The sequence below is a fragment of the Chelon labrosus genome (assembly GCF_963514085.1).
Source record: "Chelon labrosus genome assembly, chromosome: 1".
Classification (NCBI taxonomy): Eukaryota; Metazoa; Chordata; class Actinopteri; order Mugiliformes; family Mugilidae; genus Chelon; species Chelon labrosus.
In genome coordinates, this window is record NC_140337.1 from 2564552 (window position 1) to 2583395 (window position 18844).

The 18844-nt window shown below is 40.6% G+C and overlaps 1 protein-coding gene across 3 annotated transcripts in view; it reads right to left on the minus strand.

Moving 5' to 3' along the window:
- Window positions 1-1001: 1001 nt before the first annotated feature.
- arhgap36 (Rho GTPase activating protein 36) overlaps window positions 1002-18844 on the minus strand; it is a 73525-nt gene continuing 55682 nt past the window's right edge. For 2 of the 3 annotated variants that reach the window (XM_084545655.1, XM_084545656.1), the window contains exons 4-12: window positions 14885-15198; window positions 9220-9430; window positions 9009-9064; window positions 7613-7763; window positions 7290-7438; window positions 6979-7149; window positions 6314-6402; window positions 6003-6229; window positions 1002-4680 (exon numbers count right to left, since the gene is read on the minus strand). In XM_084545655.1, the coding sequence (XP_084401781.1) occupies window positions 4355-4680; window positions 6003-6229; window positions 6314-6402; window positions 6979-7149; window positions 7290-7438; window positions 7613-7763; window positions 9009-9064; window positions 9220-9430; window positions 14885-15198 (1694 nt within the window). In that variant the 3' untranslated portion in view covers window positions 1002-4354. Of the gene's footprint in view, window positions 4681-5869; window positions 6230-6313; window positions 6403-6978; window positions 7150-7289; window positions 7439-7612; window positions 7764-9008; window positions 9065-9219; window positions 9431-14884; window positions 15199-18844 lie in introns of those variants that run through there. The other variant, XM_084545657.1, reaches the window with a different exon arrangement.

The following is an 18844-nucleotide window of genomic DNA, read 5'->3' on the forward strand; positions in this document are numbered from 1 at the left end:
ACCTTTTCCAGCCTGATGAACCTGATGTCTGTGCTATGATACTAACATGTGACTCTGACATATTCCTGATTTTTCTTTCAGGCACTGAATGACACCCGTGTCTCATTACATTGGAAACACTACTGAACAGGACTCTAATTTAGTCTTGAAATGAAGAAGAAGTGCACTTACGTTTGCACCTCACTGATATGTAATATTGGCTCGTTTTCCCGATTAACCAAACTCATGCATTCATTCATTCATCTTCTGTAACTCCTTGTTCCTGTTAAGGGTCGCGGGGTCTGCTGGAGCCTATCCCAGCTGTCATTGGGCGAGAGGCGGGGTACACCCTGGACAGGTCTCCAGTCTATCACAGGGCTAACACAGAGAGACAGACAGCCATTCACACTCACACCTACGGCCAATTTAGAATCACCAGTTAACCTAACAAGCATGTCTTTGGATGGTGGGAGGAAGCTGGAGTCGAATAACCAGATACACAGCTATAATATTTCCATTTCAGTTGTTTGATTGGGATCTCTTTGCCTACTTTTGAGAATTATGTGATGTAGAACATTCTGAAGGGCGCAAAAACTCAAGCAGTGTGTCCTTTACAACATCGGAACTCAATGTGTCAAGCCAAAAAAAAAAAAACATAAAAATAGCATTTCTTTCCACAAACATGTGAAACACTATGTCAGCAGACTGCAACATTGGCACAAAATGAAATAATTAAAAAAGAAAAGTTTTTGCCTTTCTTTTGTATTTTGAGGCCTAAACTTAACCTCCTGTGAGAACAAGAGATCCATCTCACAGCTGGGTGATTCTGGCCTGAAATTATCCACTTTCCTGCTCAAAGATCAGTTATGTGAACATATGTATATGGAAAAAATAAACAAATTTTCAATGCATGATTATTATTGCAGGTGATTTTGAGCATCTGGTCTAAAAAAAAAAAAAAAAAGCTCTCCAGCTTCCCCTAGAGACTTTTTTCCCCCTCTGACTCACAGTATAACTTGTCAGCTTCCTTTTTCTTTGTGAGCTATAACTCAGAGAAAGCCTTTAAACAACACTCTGACTCATTGCTTCTATCCCCCAGTCTCTCACCACACATTCAACAATAAGCAACAACACAAAAGGCAGTTTGACATTTAATTCTCTGCAGGTAGACGGTACATTGTCCAACAGCGGCCTTAACGCCTCATTGGATTTTACAACAATATAGAAAAAAAAAAAGTGTCAATGACAAAAAAGAAAATATACATCTCGTTTTCTCTACAACGATATCCAAAAGAAAAGGACGTTCACCTGCTGAGGCGGACTGTACAACTTCTATGTTTGTGGTGAAGAAAAAGAACAGGTTGTAGAAAAATCTCTGTACAAGAAGAAGGATTTCTATTATGAAGAGGCCAGAAACAAACATCTGTACATTCTCTAGTTGTTTGGCACTATTTCCAAACCTAACCTTTTTTGTGACCAGACTTTTGTCCACAGGATGTAATAAAGTGGTAAATGTCGCCCCCTTGTGTTTCCAAAAAAAGAGATTTAATGAGAGATTTTTTTAAATCTTTAAATCAAAAATGCAGCTTTAGGAGATTAGGCATTTAGAAACATTAATGGTTCTATATACAGGTTTAATGTAAGTCTAAAGGTGTCCATGTTTTATTTGAACTGGTTAGTTTGGTAGAAGTTACTTTTTTTTTTTTAACTGAGAACTATTATCAGGCTAAACACACCAAGGATGACACAATGCGCGCCTTCAATTGAAAGATCGTAATCTGAATGACATCCTCGAAGTGCAGGTGAATTTGGGTTCGTTAACATACACTAGTCATGTGAGTTTCACACCACCCACAGAATGAAAACCTGAACTCCACACAAGTCATCTGGAGGTAAGGAAGCCACGAGGATGAAACGTCCTCAAGAAAACGTTACTTGCAGCGTCTGACCTCTACAAGTAGATTTATGCTTTTGATTTGGATCTACGAGAGTAACATTAACCATTCTGAGCATTTATAACATATTAAAGCTGCACTAATCAATAGTTTCACATTGACAATTTATCAAACGTTTGTGTATTGTGAAAAGGGTCGTTCTAACCGATAGATAATTGCTACAATTCATGCTGTTTCGTGGTGTCTTTTAAGCCTACCATTGACAAACTCAGATCTCATTAGAGTGAGTCTGTTAACTGGTGATGTGTCATGCGCAAAAGAACCGGTTCTAAGACCCGATGCATGCTTGGTAGTGAATCAGAAGAGCCGATTCCCATGGAGTGAGAGCCAGCTCCTACTTTTTTTCCCCCTTTTGATCGTTCCTCACTGCTCCCGTGAGAACGTGTGTTGATCTGGTTCATTTGTTTGTACAATTAAAGTTTTATTGAAATATTAAACAAAAGTGACAACGCTTTTGTAACAGAATAACTGCACAAAATGAGACAAAATTAGGCTTCTCATAAAAACACTGAATGCAAAAGGGCTTATCAACACACAAACCGTGTGTATTTGCTTTGTTGGGCTGAAATATTAGGCTATAAACGATACTAAAAAAAGAGCCATTCAGGAGCCAAAAGAGACGGCTCTTCTTTGGGAGCCATGGCAAAAGAGCCAGCTCTCAGAAAAGAGCCGAACTTCCCATCGCTAGTGAGATGGGCGGCTGTGGCTCAGTAGGTAGAGCAGATTGTCCACGAACCAGAGGGTTAGGGTTCACATGCCGAAGTGTGGGGGTTCAGTGTCTTGCAGTTGCTCCCAGTGCGTGGCACTGGTGTGTGAATGTGTGTGTGCTTGTGTGAGCGAATGGGTAGATGTGTCTGAGACTGTAAAGCGCTTTGAGTACCAATAGGTAGAAAAGAGCTATATAAAAGCAAGGCCATTTACCATTTAGTGTTAACACAGGAAAGGCGTGTTTCAACCGATGCAGGAAAAAAAAACTGCACGCAATTAGATCTACAACCAATTAGACAGTGCTCAGATGAAGTTACTCTTCTGTCCATCACCTCTTAAATCCCTGTCCAAATAATTGAATTGTCTCAACAGGTCTTTGCAGGAGTGATCAGTTCCCAATGGAGAGACTCCAGACCAACATTGCCCCACTAAAGTTTTGTGGGCAGGGATGTCAGGTTTGTTTTGCGTTCATGTGTTGGCATTGCTCTGTTTCACTGCATACTTGGCAACTGGAGTTGGAGCTAATAACTGTTGAAGAACAGAAAAGAGATACGATGTGGGAGTTGATGGTTTGTAGAAGGCAGAAGGAGGGCCAGTTTTCTGTGACTGTCTGGACACACAGTCGTGGACGAGGAAATGCATTTTAGTCTGTGTCGCCGCAACGCATGGGTACATTTCTGAGTAATGAGAACTCGTAGGTGCTTTAAGTGAACATGACTTAAGTAGTAGAGATATTGTGACTCATGAACCAGCTCTGGGCCATGCCAAATATGCACTCAGATGTGCTTCTGTTTCTGTGTATGGCCACAATTTCAAAAAGTACAACTCACTGGTTTGATTGTGGACCCCACAACTAGCGCAAAGTTTGCAATATCATACAGGTACTGACCGTACCTCAAGCACTTTATATTTCAACTTCATTACTGAAGTGAAGTTCCTGCATTCGTCAGGAGGTTTAGTCTTTAAATTTGGACACAGGTTAAACTGAGTAAAGGCCCGCAAGTGAAGCCCTAAGGTTTAATTTCAACATTTTTAGGTCAAAAACTGTTTTAATACAGGGCAAACTTTATTTTTGTTTAAATTAGATTTAAAAGACTAAGATAAAGTACATTCATCTAAGTGCTGCTGTACTTTCAACCAACTTTAGTCCAGTTGTAATCAAGATGAATGTTTTGACGGGAAATAACTTGAAATCAGGAGTATTGAATTCTTGCTGATTTATAGTGCACACAGCGTTCAAATTTAAAGGAAAACATTCAGAGGATAAAGGTTAAATAAAGCAAAGTTCATGCAACTACATTTAGATATGCAGTCCTAGGTATTAAAGAAAGGGTGTGTAAAAGAAAAGTAGGAATACACATTATGTACATTATTACTGCATCTTCTTCCAGTCTGTTGTCCTTCTTTGTGTGATGTCTGAGTGAATTGTGTTTTTCATACGCAAACTCATTTATGTGACATTTCCTTCTTCAATTTTATTTCTTTGTGCTTTCTGATTCCCGACTACACGTTGCTGAGTTCCAGGGCGGGCAGAAACGTGAAAATTTGAGCCTCCAACAGGGTGATTCTGAACGACAAATATTCAAGTAGTCAAACTTTTGAAGTGCAACACATTTTTCTTACAAAATGTAACTTTGACCAATTGTTTTTGGGAGTGATTTCTGACCAACACACTCCTCTTCCCTTCATACTTCTCCTCTTCTTGCCCTTCTTCATACCATCGTCTCCGAGCTCGACCCTTTCCCAGTGAAGAAGTCCCAGAAATTAGCGGCCGGCGACGGTTTGCTCTCCTCCTGCGGCGTCTGCCTCACCCAGATGCTGCTCTCGGTCGAGCCGCTCAGGCTGGAGCAGCTTCCCCCGCCCAGACCAAAGCTCAGCGTGGAACCCAACGGGCCCCTGCGCTCCTGGTTGTCCAGGTCCTGGCCGTGGAGCCTGGAGCTGGTGGAGGACAAGGAGGAGTGCTGGGCCAGGCTGAGGAGGTTGTGGTGGGAGTGGAACTGACGCATGTGGCGGATGGATTTACCCGGAGGAACCTCACCTGGAGGACCAAGAACAAAATTCATTAAATGAATCAAGGCTGCAGGGTCTCGAAAAATTTGATTTAAAAAATAAAACTATACTTGGTACTGAAAATGAACTTGATTGCTTAAAACCTCACAATTCAAACATGTAAACCATTTTAAGATGGAAAGGAAAGCACTGTTAACTAGAAAGGTTGGTGGCTCAAACCCACCCAGGCACAACTTGTTTAGGGGAGGTGTAGTTGTTAGAGATGCAGCTTCAGGACCGAAGGGTCACAGGTTTGCATCCTGCCCTGTTCATGGCTGAGGTGCCTCAAGCAAGCACCTAAAACTACATCCTCCAAAATGATCATCCAATTGAATTACCACTTTTCTGACACTGTTTCAGTTGAACATTAGAACAACCATGAAGCTTTAGAGATTTAAGGCAGGACTGCTGTATTAGAATGCATTCATTTTCACAAGTGTACCTAATGTACTGGCACGAGAGTGTATACAGGGGACCTAAAACAAGTAAAAGCAGCTCAGAATGTCATTGTGAATTGTTACAGACAGGTGGTGCTGTTGCCACATTTTAAAGTCCTCAGCAGAGAGCGATCTGTGCTTTTAGAGAAGTTTTTATCAACCGTAGTGAAACCACATGGAGTCATTTCAGGTCTGAATCTGCAGGAATTTACAGACACAGAAGAAGATAAAACAAAAATTATAAAATGTTTTATTCAATAACTGCTTATAAACATAACTTACTAAACTTTCAACTAAATATTCATCTTAGTACTGTCCCTGTAATAAATATTACATTGCAGAGATAAAAATTGGGGAAAATCACTGAACTGGGGATCTCAGTTTTATTTCCCACAATCACCATCTCCAGTTTTAAAGCCATATTCATGCTGACAGGAATATTTTAAAAAACATGTGGGGGTATTTCATTTTTGGACACACAATTAAGAAGCTCAACTTAAGCAATGTGTTATATTTAATATTGTGATTATGTCTAAATTTATTTTAGAACAAAAACAATTATTTTAAGGACAATGCGAAAAATAATATATAATTTACATAATAAATATATTAATAAAAAAAAATAAAAAATCGAGATTTCCATAACAGTTTTATTTATCTTGTTTTTGAGATTTATTTTAACAGTTTTAAAACAGTTGTATCTCTTAGCACTTCCCTACGATTAAAATTCCTCGATATTGAGGAAAAGTCTATATTTCAAATTCTTCATAAACTGTCGCATTTACTGTCAAAAAAACTAAAATATATATACTTATATGAGGTAAAGAAGGGATAACCTCGAGCTGAACAGCACACAGTTTCACACCAACAGTACCGTATCTTGTTTCCTGTCGCTTCCTGTTCTGATTCAGTTTGAGGACGTTGAGGAAGATCTCGCTGGTCAGGCTGCCCTCGCGGCCACTCCCATCCGGGGGGAAAAGAGGTGACGGGGGCTCCAGCGGCGACAGGCTCCCACTGGAGGCTCCCACAGAGTCCAGAGACGCCCCCGTGTCCCGACGACCCCCCGACTCACTGCTGCTGTCCACCGTCAGGTGACTACCACTATGAAAGAGCAGAAACACTCAAAGTTGACACTTTCAGCGTATTTAATTCAACAGTAGATGTGATTGTGGTCACCATAGTCACCTTAGTTTCCTGCGCAGCAGATAGTCGATGATGTCCGGGTCGGTCTGGATCAGGCTCATCAGGACTTCCTGCTGCAGCTCTGCAGATACCTGCAGGAACACACATCAGGTTCATGAGCTCAAATATCACTACAAATCTGTATCAGTCTTCCTGGACAAACCAAAACATTAAACCTAAATAGTTCCTACATTTAGTCTGCAAAACAACAATCATGTTTTTTTGTTTTTTTTCAGTTGTTCCTAAACCTTTTTTGTGTGTGTGTCTGTGTCAGGCTGCATCCTGCTGGGGATGGCTGCTGCCAACAAGGAGTGTCATTGCTAAGGGGTGGGGGTGCCTGATCTGGTCTAGATGGGTGCTACATGTCTCAGTAGCATCCACACCAATGAATGCCAGGTCCAAAAGTTTCCCAGCAGAACATTGGATTGTCACAAGATGGTCGATGTCATTTACTGATCTGTGTATATATCTATAAAAGGTTGTGGTGGGAAGAAGAAAGTTAAACACCTGAAAATCTGAATGAGAAGTTATCACCAGACTTAAATTAGAAAACAGGTTTTATTTTTACGTGGACGCATGCCTTTTCCCTCTTCTGAATCATTTTCATAAATGACTGACAGTTGCAGTATGAAAAATGGCAGCATTGAGGTTGAATACGCTCGCTGTACCGTGAAGAGTCTCCTGTAGTTCTGTATGAGCACCAGAGTGACACTGATGATCGCCGTGCTGTCCTCGATGCCCATCGTGTGAGGGCTCATGTCTCCTCCTCGTTCCCCCTGGAGCAGGTTCGGCCCGAAGATCACGGCCAAGTTAGCAGCTGTCATCTTGTTACCAGGGATCTGGAGGGAGCCAGGAAATGATCTCAGAATATTTCAGCTGCATGATTTTTCTGTCTTACGCTACTTTGGATAGGAAGTAACGAGCAAACTGATATCCGTGTATGCAGTCAGTGCAGTGGCCCTTCAAACCAGAAGCCTACCTCCTCGTCGTTGGTTCCTATGCTGTCCTGGGCAAACCCCTGCACGGTGTTCAGCAAGGTGAGGAGGCGCAGCAGCGTGTCGCAGTTACAGGGAGGGAGCAGATAGAGGAGGTGCTGGAGATACTGCAGCTGGTCAGCTCCTCTCAGCACTACAGGAGGAAGAGATTAGATTGATACTCGCACCACAATATTGCAGAAAAACTGAGAATTCAGAAATCACTAAATGGTCAGCAGGTGAAATGTTTCATCTCCGTGAGTGTCTAGTTTTGGTTTTTCAACACATTTATCCATCACTATGTATCCAGTGTGGTGTGTGAGCATACGGTTGGCATGCAGGAAGGCAGGGTACAGCTCTCTGGGCAGCAGAGGATCAGGTATGTCCCTCAGGAACTCCTTGAGCAGTGCCGCCACATCATGAACGCTGTGCTCCTCATCGAGCTGGACGTCCACCCCCATGTCAAAGTCTTCCCGCAGCTGAGGAGGTCGCAGACAAACGCACACCCAGATAAACCACAGAGTGCTTTACTTAAATTTAGAGACACGCGGGACAAGTCAACCGAACGTTCATTCACAGACAGTAATAAAAAAGTTCACGCAAACTTGCTCGGGGTCGCACAGAGGCTACTTTCCCCTGAAAAACAGGATGTCACACATCATCTGGTTTTCATCCAGGGATTATTTTTATGTTTGAGCGTCCAGTGAAGAGCAACAGGAAACACAAGGCAGTGAATCACAGGAGAGTGCACTTTCTTCAGTGCATACAAGGGGAAAAAAGTTGTATATGTCTAATTAAAACCAGTAGTCCAATCAAAATTAGAATATTCAATTCAATTTGAAATGTGTCATCTGCCCCTTGGTGGATTTATCCATGCTCGGTGGACAATAGCAGGCTTTTGGCAGGCATTTTGGAAATGGCTGCCAAAAGAATTATATATTATTTAACATGTTAAAGTAAAATAGTTTTGGAAAGTTATGGATGAAATATGATACAGCAGGTATCAACAGGTAAAGATTAGAATGCCATCTTAAAATATGCATGTTTTATTCCATATAAGTGGAATTTTTAGTTTTTAATATGTGATCGTTTTACTATGCAACCTAATGTTGCAGATGCTCACTTGGTAGTTTTTGTCTTTTGTTGTAATCAGTTTTCATTAACACAATTAAATTCTGTTTTTACCAATTCACAGAAGAAATTCAGAGACTCAAAGACAGTTTTTCAGCGAGGGTAGAAACTGTTTGTTTTCTACCATAAGGCAAAATAAAAGGTCCTGTGTGGGAAAAAAATACAATCATACCAACAAAAATGTTTAAAATGTTCCTATTACAATGAGTTTCTTCTAAAGTTCTTCTAAAATAAAAATAAATAAATGAAAAAGGTCAGTAAATTGCCGTAAATGCCCATGGCTAATTTATTTTTTACTTTGGATTTTTACTTTAAAGTTCCAAACAGCATTTTTATATACATATATAAAATAAAATAAAATAAAACATTTTTTGAATTGTATTTAATATTTTAGACTGAAGACTTTGAATGGATTTTTATTCTTTACTACATAATTGCATACATATTCCTTCACAGTTTTCACATCTTCAGTATTAATCTACAATTTAGAAAATAATAACAATAAAGAAAAACCATAGAACGAGAAGGTGTGTCCAAACGTTTCATATTTCATTCAGTTGTAATTGTAATTGCTTAAAAAAAGGATTCCTCACCTGTCTTACTCTCTTTTTAGAGCTCCCAACTCGGAAAATGCCCACCGTCTGAAGACCTGGGGACACAAAATGGTGCAGCATGTAACCTTCAATCATGTTCATTGAATTAAGACACCAATCTTCTACTTAAACCTCTCCATTAAGAACTTGGTAAAGTGATAAAGGCGTGTATCAAATTTGGGGACTCCAAATGGCACCAGAGGAATCTCACCGTAGGTCTCGATGTGACTGCAGCACCTCTCCAGGACTCGAGGCACCTGTCTGTAGATGGGGTTGAGGCTGAGCTTGGTCTGCGTCCGCCCGTCCGATGAGCCCGGCGCCTTCTTCAGCTCCAGTTCAGCCGGGTGGGAGAGCTGCAGTGCCTCCAGCAGGCGAGACTGGCTCTCTACGAGGTCAGAGATGGAGTCCACAGACAGGCCACCCTGTAAGGCGGAAGGAAGAGACTGATGTATCACAATGTGGCTCCAATATATTCACCTTTTTTAACAGCATTTTGAATCACTGAAAACAATTCATTGTAATTGTGGACAATTGAGGGAAGTGGTCCATAGAGGTATAACGATTGACATTTTAGCTAGCAGTTTCCTCTTTCCTGGGCAACATTAGCATTCATTAGGATAACTTTTAGCTCCATTTTTGACCACCTTCTGAGTGAAATATGTGGCTTTACGCTGCTAAATGGCCCATCACATTTGCCAGCTCCTTGCTAACTAGTGTCTGTTTACTGTCTGTTGACGGAGTGTGTCAACAGACAGTTCTAATAAACCACTTTCAGTAGGTTTATTAGAGGTGTTGCTCTGAAAACAGCTGACTACAACAATTTCTTTTTTTTTTTTTTTAGTGTTGTAATACCAAAGCGAACACCTCAAAGACGCTATAACGCCCGTGAAGCGGAGGGGAACAAAACATAAAGTGACAAGTTCATGAATTGAGGATGGGAAGGCAAGAAAAATTCAAAGAGAATCTGACGGCAGAAAATTAAAGGTACATTTTAAGATGAATGGTGGGAGAAGGAGGCCAGCTGGACTTTTATCACTTATCTTGACGTAATCATCTGATAAATATCAGAGGAGCTCAAAAAACGAATACCACAGGAAGATAAATCACTTGTCTATGACTTGGAATTTTTTTATTTTTTTATTTTTTTACTGGAGGAACATCAGGAATGCCAGAGGAATTTCCCACAGCAGCACACTAAAGCTATAAAATAAAAACAGGTTTAGTCCAGCTGCAATGTGTGAGCTGTGCTGATGTGCAAAACCATGAAAATATGTACAATTTGTACTGGGGTCAGTCATTTATTGGTGAAACCTGATGCGTCCTTGTGCAAAAAAGAAACAAATCAGGGATCCACTTGTGAAAGTTTTGCTTAACAGTGCTATATGTTTCAAAAATACCATTGTCAAAATAACTTTCCTTGTATTTATGCTTTGGACTAGAAAGCAAGACCTCTCTGTAGGTGTATGGAGATTTTCAGGGACGGTTTTGTCTATTTCCTGGCTTCTACTTGACGACATGTTAACTGAAATAATTTGGCACAAGCGGCAATAAAGTATTGTTTTTTTTACAGAAACAAAGAGTAATAGCATACGAGCTGCAAGTTGCAGTCTGGGAGATGTTTGATACAAAGGTTTTAGCCTAGTCCCTCTAGTCCAAGCAGGGGAGATCTGGCCTGCTTTGCTACGTCAAATCTGAATTTAAGGAAGAAAAAACATTTACACTGTAATTCAAAATGCCCTCACAGCAGTTTCTTTTCCACCATTCATTTTGTTTTAGCCATTACTTTTAACCTTTACTCCTTCTGTGTATGTTATCTGTCACTGCATAGGACAGTACACAGTGACGACACCGCCGGGCTGCTGCTGCTCCTTGACCGTCTCATGTAAACACTGCAGCTGCAGCCCAGATATTTGTAAGAGGCTGAGTCAGAGTCCCAACTAATTCAGGGCAGTTGCAAAAGCTTTGCCATTCTCCCCATCTTTTTACCAAACAGCTATGTCCGTTCTCCTGCTAAAGAAAAGCCATCCATTGTCTTTTGCTTGTCCAAGGTCTGTCACAGCGGCAACAGGCTTAGCAAGGAATTCCAGGCGCCCCTCTCCCCATCAACATATTCCAGCTTTTCCTGGGGGATCCCGAGTTATTCCCAGGCCAGATGAGAAAAATAATCCCTCCAGCGAGTTCTGGGTCTACCCCAGGGTCTCCTCCAAGCCGGCCATATCCGGTAAACTTCCAAAGGGAGGTGGCCAGGAGGCGTCCTCACCAGATGCCAGACTAAAAAAAGGCTCAAAAGGTTGAGCCCAACCAACCGACAAGGGAACCTCATTTCAGGCGTTTGAGTCCGCGATGCCATTCTTCTGGTCAAAGTTCATGATCACAGGTGAAGGTTGGAGTGTAGATCGACTGGTGAATTGAAAGCTTTGCCTTACAGCTCAGCCCCCTCTCCACCACGACAGTCTGATACAGCACCCATGTTACTGCAGCCACCACACCAAACCATCCGTCAATCTCTTACTCCATTTTACCATCACTTGTAAACAACACCCAGATGTGCTTGAACTCCCTTGCTTGGGGCAGGAACTTGCCCCCAACCCGGAGGGATCAATGCGGGTGGCAGGCGAAGGCAAGGACATAACTAAGACTATTCAAACACAGAGATTGACTTTCTGTATAAATTAATAAGTCAACAGCTATGCAAGCAGCGTTTTGAAGCTTTCCTAAATGTGCTTCATCCTGCTAACATTATCATTTAATACAAAGCAAGTTTCTGGAGTACCTGAGAAATGAGTCGTGAAACATTTAGGCATCATCACAGTCAATAACTTAGGGTTATTAACTGGTTAAAGTCCATCAAGCCATTTTACTGAAACAGGATAAATCCCAAGTCCGAGAAAAAATTATATTGGATAGTCCTCCAACCAATCAGAGCCATTTTGTTGTAAACAAATTCAGCTCCACAGCACTCAGATGATGTGTACGACTGGGCTGTTGTTACTCTTCTGTCCATCATCGTCCAAATGATTAACTGGCCCGGCAGATCTTTGCCATCGCATAATCAGTTCCCAGTGGAGCGACTCCAGGCCAACTTTTGAAGAAGTTTGGGCTTTCTTACGTGCTTAGGTAAAAATGTTAAGAAAAGTCAATGGTGCTCGTTTTTTGGTGTTGGGCCATCAGTAAGTGCCTGTGGCCCTAGCTTTTCAAGTGTATTCTGCTCTGTCAGACCACTGTCTTTTGGCTGCAGCCTTTGCGGTGTGTTCCAGTGCAACGTTTTGGTCCAGATACAGGTGACTTGAGGCATTTGTCCTCTGTTTCTGGCAATTCTATGATTTCATTATGGTGTATCTCTACCCATTTGTCATTTAAAGCTTAATCCAATTCAATTTTATTTATGTTGCATCACTAACATTCTAATTGTTTTAAGATGCTTTCCAGAAACCAGAATCTGAAAGAGCGCTGAGATGATGGTGGTGAGAAAGAAGTCTCAACAAGAAAACTTTTAACAGGAAGCGATCTTAGCAGCTCATTTTGGGCAAGCTGTTTGCTGAAGGCCATGCGGGGTAGACAGGAAAAAGAGGGAGGTGCAACAAAAGAGAATGAAGAAGAGGAGGAGGAGAAGCAGAAGCAAGCAGATGAATTAATCGGCACCATCTGCATATTAACATGAAACAAACAAGAGTACATGATACACTGGGGATCAGTAATGGATAAGAGAATGGACAGAGCCAAGATTCAAAGTATTTACAGTAGAAAACATTAAAGGAGAGATTTTAAGAGTGTTTGTGTTTCCTGATTTAAGTTTTACTAACGCTATCATTTCATGGTATATTTAGTCAAGTTTTGAACTCATTTATTGTTCATTATTACGTAAAGCACAAATCAGAAACTAATTTTGTAGAAAACATCAGCTAAATTATTGTTGTTGGCCTTGATGAATGCTTCCAACTGCAATTACAATAAGTCAAATGAAAATTTATTAAGTTGCTGAACCAAACCTGATTACATAATGTCGCTCATTACACACATCTGGATGCACGTGGACTGTGTTAAGATATGTTTCCTGAACTGAAAAGGTCAGGAAAGAAAAAGCTGAATATATGTGGATTTTCTTGAGGTTTGCAGACACATGCTTGGTGTTTTTGGCCATATTAAATGGTGAATAACTCAACTATCACTAATCAATAATGAATATAATCATAAGACTCACATTAAATTGTTATTACTATTAAATGTTTCCAGTGGAGCAGGACTGTGTGTTTGCAATGTTTACCTCAGAACAACTGTCACGAACCATACTCCACAGCTGGTTTCTGGTTTGATTACTGTTCTCTGTGGTTGTAATAATATTCATTACAAGCTTTGCTAAACCACTGCTTTTAGATCAGCGTAAGTACAATAGCAGGGTTTGAGAGACGGTTCACAGACATAGGCAAACAAAAAAAACGCTGGGAAAGCCAATAAACACAGATTGTTTTTTTTTTTTTTCTTTCAAACACAAGACTGTGGAAACAAATAAATGAATTTGCTGGGAAAATGTTCACAGTAGCTGATGTCATCAGAGATTAGCTAGCTGCTCAGTGGAGAACAAATACCATTCCCTTGGCGTTATGATATCAGAATTCAAATCGGTCACGCAAACAAGAAGAGAAGTAAAACTGAACGTTGAACGTTTTCCATTCAATTCTGTACATTTTACTGATATAAGGAGTAATATCAACAATATGATGGCTTAATTTGCGATTGTATACGGCAGCTGTTAATGCTATTGTAACTGGAATTGAACACTCTTTTCAAAATGCATATCTGGAAATCTGCTTCATTTTGACTGCAAATACATCTGTTTCTAATAGGCGGGTTGTACCGACTAGTCGACTTTACTTCTGTGCCATGACGTTTTAAGCAGGAAGTCAACTAGTCGCCGATCACGTGACAATAACAACACAGACGCTTCCTAGAAGACCGGTGCAGCAAATTACCGGTTCATTAAGTGTGTGGAAATACTTCACTAAAGATGAAGCCCATTATACGGTGATATGTCCGTCCTGAAATACAACAAAAGTACTGCAATTCACACTCTGAAAAGGCATCTGCTAACGGTGGCAGAACGGTACAAATCCTCTCAACGGCAGTCAATTAACAACTACACTTGCGGTTACAGAGAGAAGTCATGTCAACAAATTGATGGTGAATTTCATTATCTAAAGTTATGCGACCTTTAGCTGTTATACATGGAAATATACTTTCTTTTTTTTTATCCCGGCTACATTATATTATTTTACACTGTGGAGTACTATTAAACGCTGCCGATGCATATCTGCAGCGCACAGTATTGATAAGCTCATGTGTTTATGTTCAGTGCTGTTGTGTTCTATTAGTTGACATTGTTGCTGTGGTTGTACATATTCAGGTCAAGAATATAGATTTGTTCCAAAGCATTACTTTATACTGCGTTTTTATATGTGTCGTCATCGACTAGTCGACTTCTACCCGACTTTCACCACGTACACATATACTTCGGAGTTTTTAAAGTCGACTTTAAAAACTCCGAAGTTGTTAAACCCCTAGTTTCTACTTAAAGTAACGGATCTGAGTTTGTTTGATTTTCATATTTTTTAATTTATACCTACATTTAGACTGAAATAAGATATTAAATTTAGTTTACAGTGGAACCATATATATGTATTAGTAGCATATTTTTTTTCTTTTTCTACAATTAACTTCCCAGTTTTCCTCTGTGACATTTATTTTCACCATATGAACCTCCTGTTAGAAACAGGTTTTAATAAAAATGGTATTATCCTCTAAAAACAAAGCTGACTGTAAGAGATCCTGAAGAGTAAGACTTAGTTATTTGCGTTTATTGCCTCAGAAAGCTGTCTCACCCTCCTCTGTCCTCTGCCAGTGTTGTCCAGAAACGTGGGCGACAGAGGCTTGTTGTGGGCGTCACAAATCGGCGCAGGTGCCACAGAGTTTGCGGACGGCGAGCTCGGGCCTCCACCTGTGATGGACGAGGAGCTGACCAGAGGCTTGTTCCCGTTGAAGAACTGACGCTTCTCGGCCCTGAAGCGCAGGATGCTGGCCTCCAGGTCCAAGCAGTCGCGCCTGCTCTCCTTCAGGGCGTCCTGCCGTAGCTTGTAGGCTCGGTCATTGGCGATGACTTGCGAGAGCGGGATGCCGAACGCCTTGGGAGCTGATTCTGAGGAAGAAGGACAAGAATTTTCTTGTTAGCATTTAGTCTGGAAGCCAGCCCGAACTTCCCCCGCTCACAACATTGGTCTGGAGTCTCTCCATTGGGAACTGATGAGGCTCCTGCAAAGATCTGTTGGGCTAATCAAATCATTTGGATGGGCTTTATGTGATGATGGACAGAAGACTAACAGCGAAGCAGTCTTATTCAGATGTTTACAACGATTGTTTGTACTGGAAACTAATGAAATTCAAAAAGCATGTTACCATACTCAGTTCTTACCAGAATGAGTCTGACAGGCTACGTCAGGCTAGTTAGCACTCTTTCAGCAGAACCATGCAGCTATTTTCATTGTAAGATTTCTGTTATTTAGAGAACACATTCCTCCGTGCTGATACCATCTTGAACTCCAAACAGGAAGATGATTCAGCTTTCATCTTCAGAGCGTTACACAGGGTGAGACAGAGGAATAATAGACAAAGTGGAACTACAAAAGGTTTTGATGTTCTGGGTTTTGCACTATTTGTACTAATGGCATTAAATGCTGTTGATCAGCTAGCAAACAGCTATATTTACACATTTTTTTGATTTCCTTGTTTTTTTTATTTTCTTACTTTTATCTTTTATTTTCAGTGTTTATATTATTTAATTTTCATTCTCAAATTTTCTATTTTATTGTTTATTTTATTTTTCATTTCATTCTTTTATTGTTTAAACATTTATAATATTTAGTTTTTCTTCTATTTTCTATTTTATTGCTTCTTTTTATTTTATTTTATTCTTTAATTGTGTTATTTTTCCTTTATTTGTCACACAGTGGAGATAAAGGTTGTTAATAAAAACACTGTGTGAGCATTTGCAAAAGACTTGATTAGACACGCCTGACGTTCGCAACACTGGGTACTAAAAACTAAAAACTTACATTAGAGACGAATCTTTGAGAAAGTTTAAGATCACACTAACTATCAGGATAAAAACAGTGGCAAAGATGAGAAGGCCCGAGAGCCTAAATATAAATGTCGAAATCAAAGCAGTGCGTGTATAATGACCAACAATAACAGAGTTAAGACTACGTCAATATGTGATGGTGAAATGAACTTGTGGAGACTGTCATCGCACAGCTTCAAGAGAGAGGAGGTTCAAGTAGACAAGTGGTATAAGAATAGACAGAATGGATGGCTAAGCTGGCAATCCTGTTAGAGCAGCCACAGCCACAAACCAGACATCATACTCAGACTGATATAGGCTTACTGCAGCGCCACTGATACAGGCTGCAGGTAAACGCAACACAGCTCAGGTCACTGCTATTGCAAGAGTTCAACGGCCACCAGCTCAGGTGAAACTGCAAATCCTCCGCTCTGCTGCGTCACATGACCCCCCCCCGAGCATACGCCTTGATCTGGCACAGCACTCAGTCAAAATCCAGTTAGGGGAGGTGCATACGAAGAACAGCAACAAAAACAAAGGTGTGGATTCATGAGTGACAAAGCCATAAGTCAATTTAAGAGAGAGCGAAGACGATATAAGCTCAAAACGTCAAGTCAATTTTATTCATAATTAAAACTTACATTACATTAAAAACATCAAAAGTTGATGAACTGAGCAAACTCAAACTAAAGAAGAGGACATTAAAAAACTCATTTGAAACACACTCTCACAAAAAAATGGAACTCTCACAATGAACTAAATGCCAAAGAATTAAAACTGATTTCAGCTGCTTCAGCCTTGTTCTTGGAACAAGTGGTCCACGGACCTGAGTGACCTAGATGTCATGTGTAGTTGCAGCAAATCAGAAAGAGATGATCTGGAGCCAGTCCATTCACTGATTTGTATGCAAACACTAAAAAAAGAATTATGTACGTATGTGTAACTTTGTAGAGAGGATAGATTAAACAGAAGATTAAACATTGGCCCCGTTCAGACCTTGCGTCAACATCCGTCCTGTAACCAGCTTAAAGTACAGGTGTGAACACACTCAGAATGCACTGAGGACGCATTTAACAGATCCGGCCGTCTGGGATGCATTTGACCTCATTCCATTTGGTAGTGTGAAGACACAGTGACTTCTGGTTCACATTCAAGGCCTCCTACTCGACAGTAGTGGTCTAGCATAAGCAGAGTTTTTGCCTTATTCCTTCAGAGAAAAAAAACATAGTGCTCTGAGCCTTGTGCTACAGATGCACTCAGTGGGAGTGATGGGGGAGTGAAGCAGTGTCAAGAGTACACTGTATGTGTTTTAGTCATTAAATAATGTGGTTTTAAAATAACTCATGTCAGTAATAAATGATCACATATCAATAAACTTCCAAAGTATGGAAGTCATGATGCACACATAACAACTGTTTGTGGTTCTGAAACAGTGGTTGGTAGAGATCCATTAGAGACAGACTTCATAGTTTGTTCCAAAATATTTATAATTTCCCCATGTCATGACACACACGCACAAAAAAAACCAAAAAAAAAACAGCGCTGTTCATGGTTCTGAAACAGCGGTAGAGATCCATTAGAGACAGCAGCTGTCATAATATTCTACTGTGGTCCAAATGATGTCGGTGTGTATTTACGTAAAGAGCGCAAAACTGAGATTGGATTTCAAGTGCTGGCTGGGGACATGCACTCAAAGCTGGCCACTAGTGATCAGATTGGCCAGGTTGTATTTGAACTCAGCGCGCCTACTACCAACAGGCATGAGTTCGTTCCTTCATCTCTTTGACCGAGACAAAGGAGACTTGAAAGCATAAAGGAAGTCTGCCAGCCTGACTGTGTTTTTCCAGGAGATTGTACACAGTGTCAGGCAAAATCCATTAAAATCTACATTCAGGTTAAAAAGCACAAGAAAAGTTTAATAACTCTTAAAATTCCCTAAAATTCCACTGTTATTTTACATGCTTCTTAAAAGTAGGTAAAACAAAAAAACATGCTGCATCACAGTGGTGAAAAATGCCCTGTTCACGATCATCTCTAAGTGCTGGTTTTGCACATTGTTCGCATTTCCTTCATGACATTATAGAAAAATCCCTCCCAAAGAGATGATTGTTTCCTTATGGAGGTCATATGTTAACTACACAATACATCTTCTGAAAAGACTTCTCACCAGGAAGTGTCTTCTGGGAAATTGTGGTCTTGAACTCTGATTGCGGAGTTGAAGGATGAGCTATTCATGACTGACATATCCCTTAAGAGTGACTGCTGCACTCTACAACCCCTAAAATACGTACACATGCACAAACAACTGGACGGTTGAACCAGCACCAACTAGAGGCCTTGAGCTCACTCTACATGTGCCACCCACGCGCGTGAAACGGGAAATGTTGAGCAGATAAATTTGGGTTGCCTCTAAATTTAAGAGCTCACACTCAGGGAATCGTGAACACGCACATGACTGTTTGAATGAAAACACGTGAACGACACACCCGGCGAGAAGTGTCCCAATCAGGTCAAACAACCAAAGCTGGCAGGATGCCCTCTGAGGCCTTAAAGATACAGGGTACTGGACTCAGCTTGACTCTCAGGTGGTGTCAGCAGTTTGATCAAGCAACATGGACACATCATACACAGTAAACTAATAAAAAAAGGTCAACGTTGAACTGGACAATTTGAGGAATATTTCAAATCCTTCCTCCACATTTACAACTAGATTCTTTTGAATAACTTC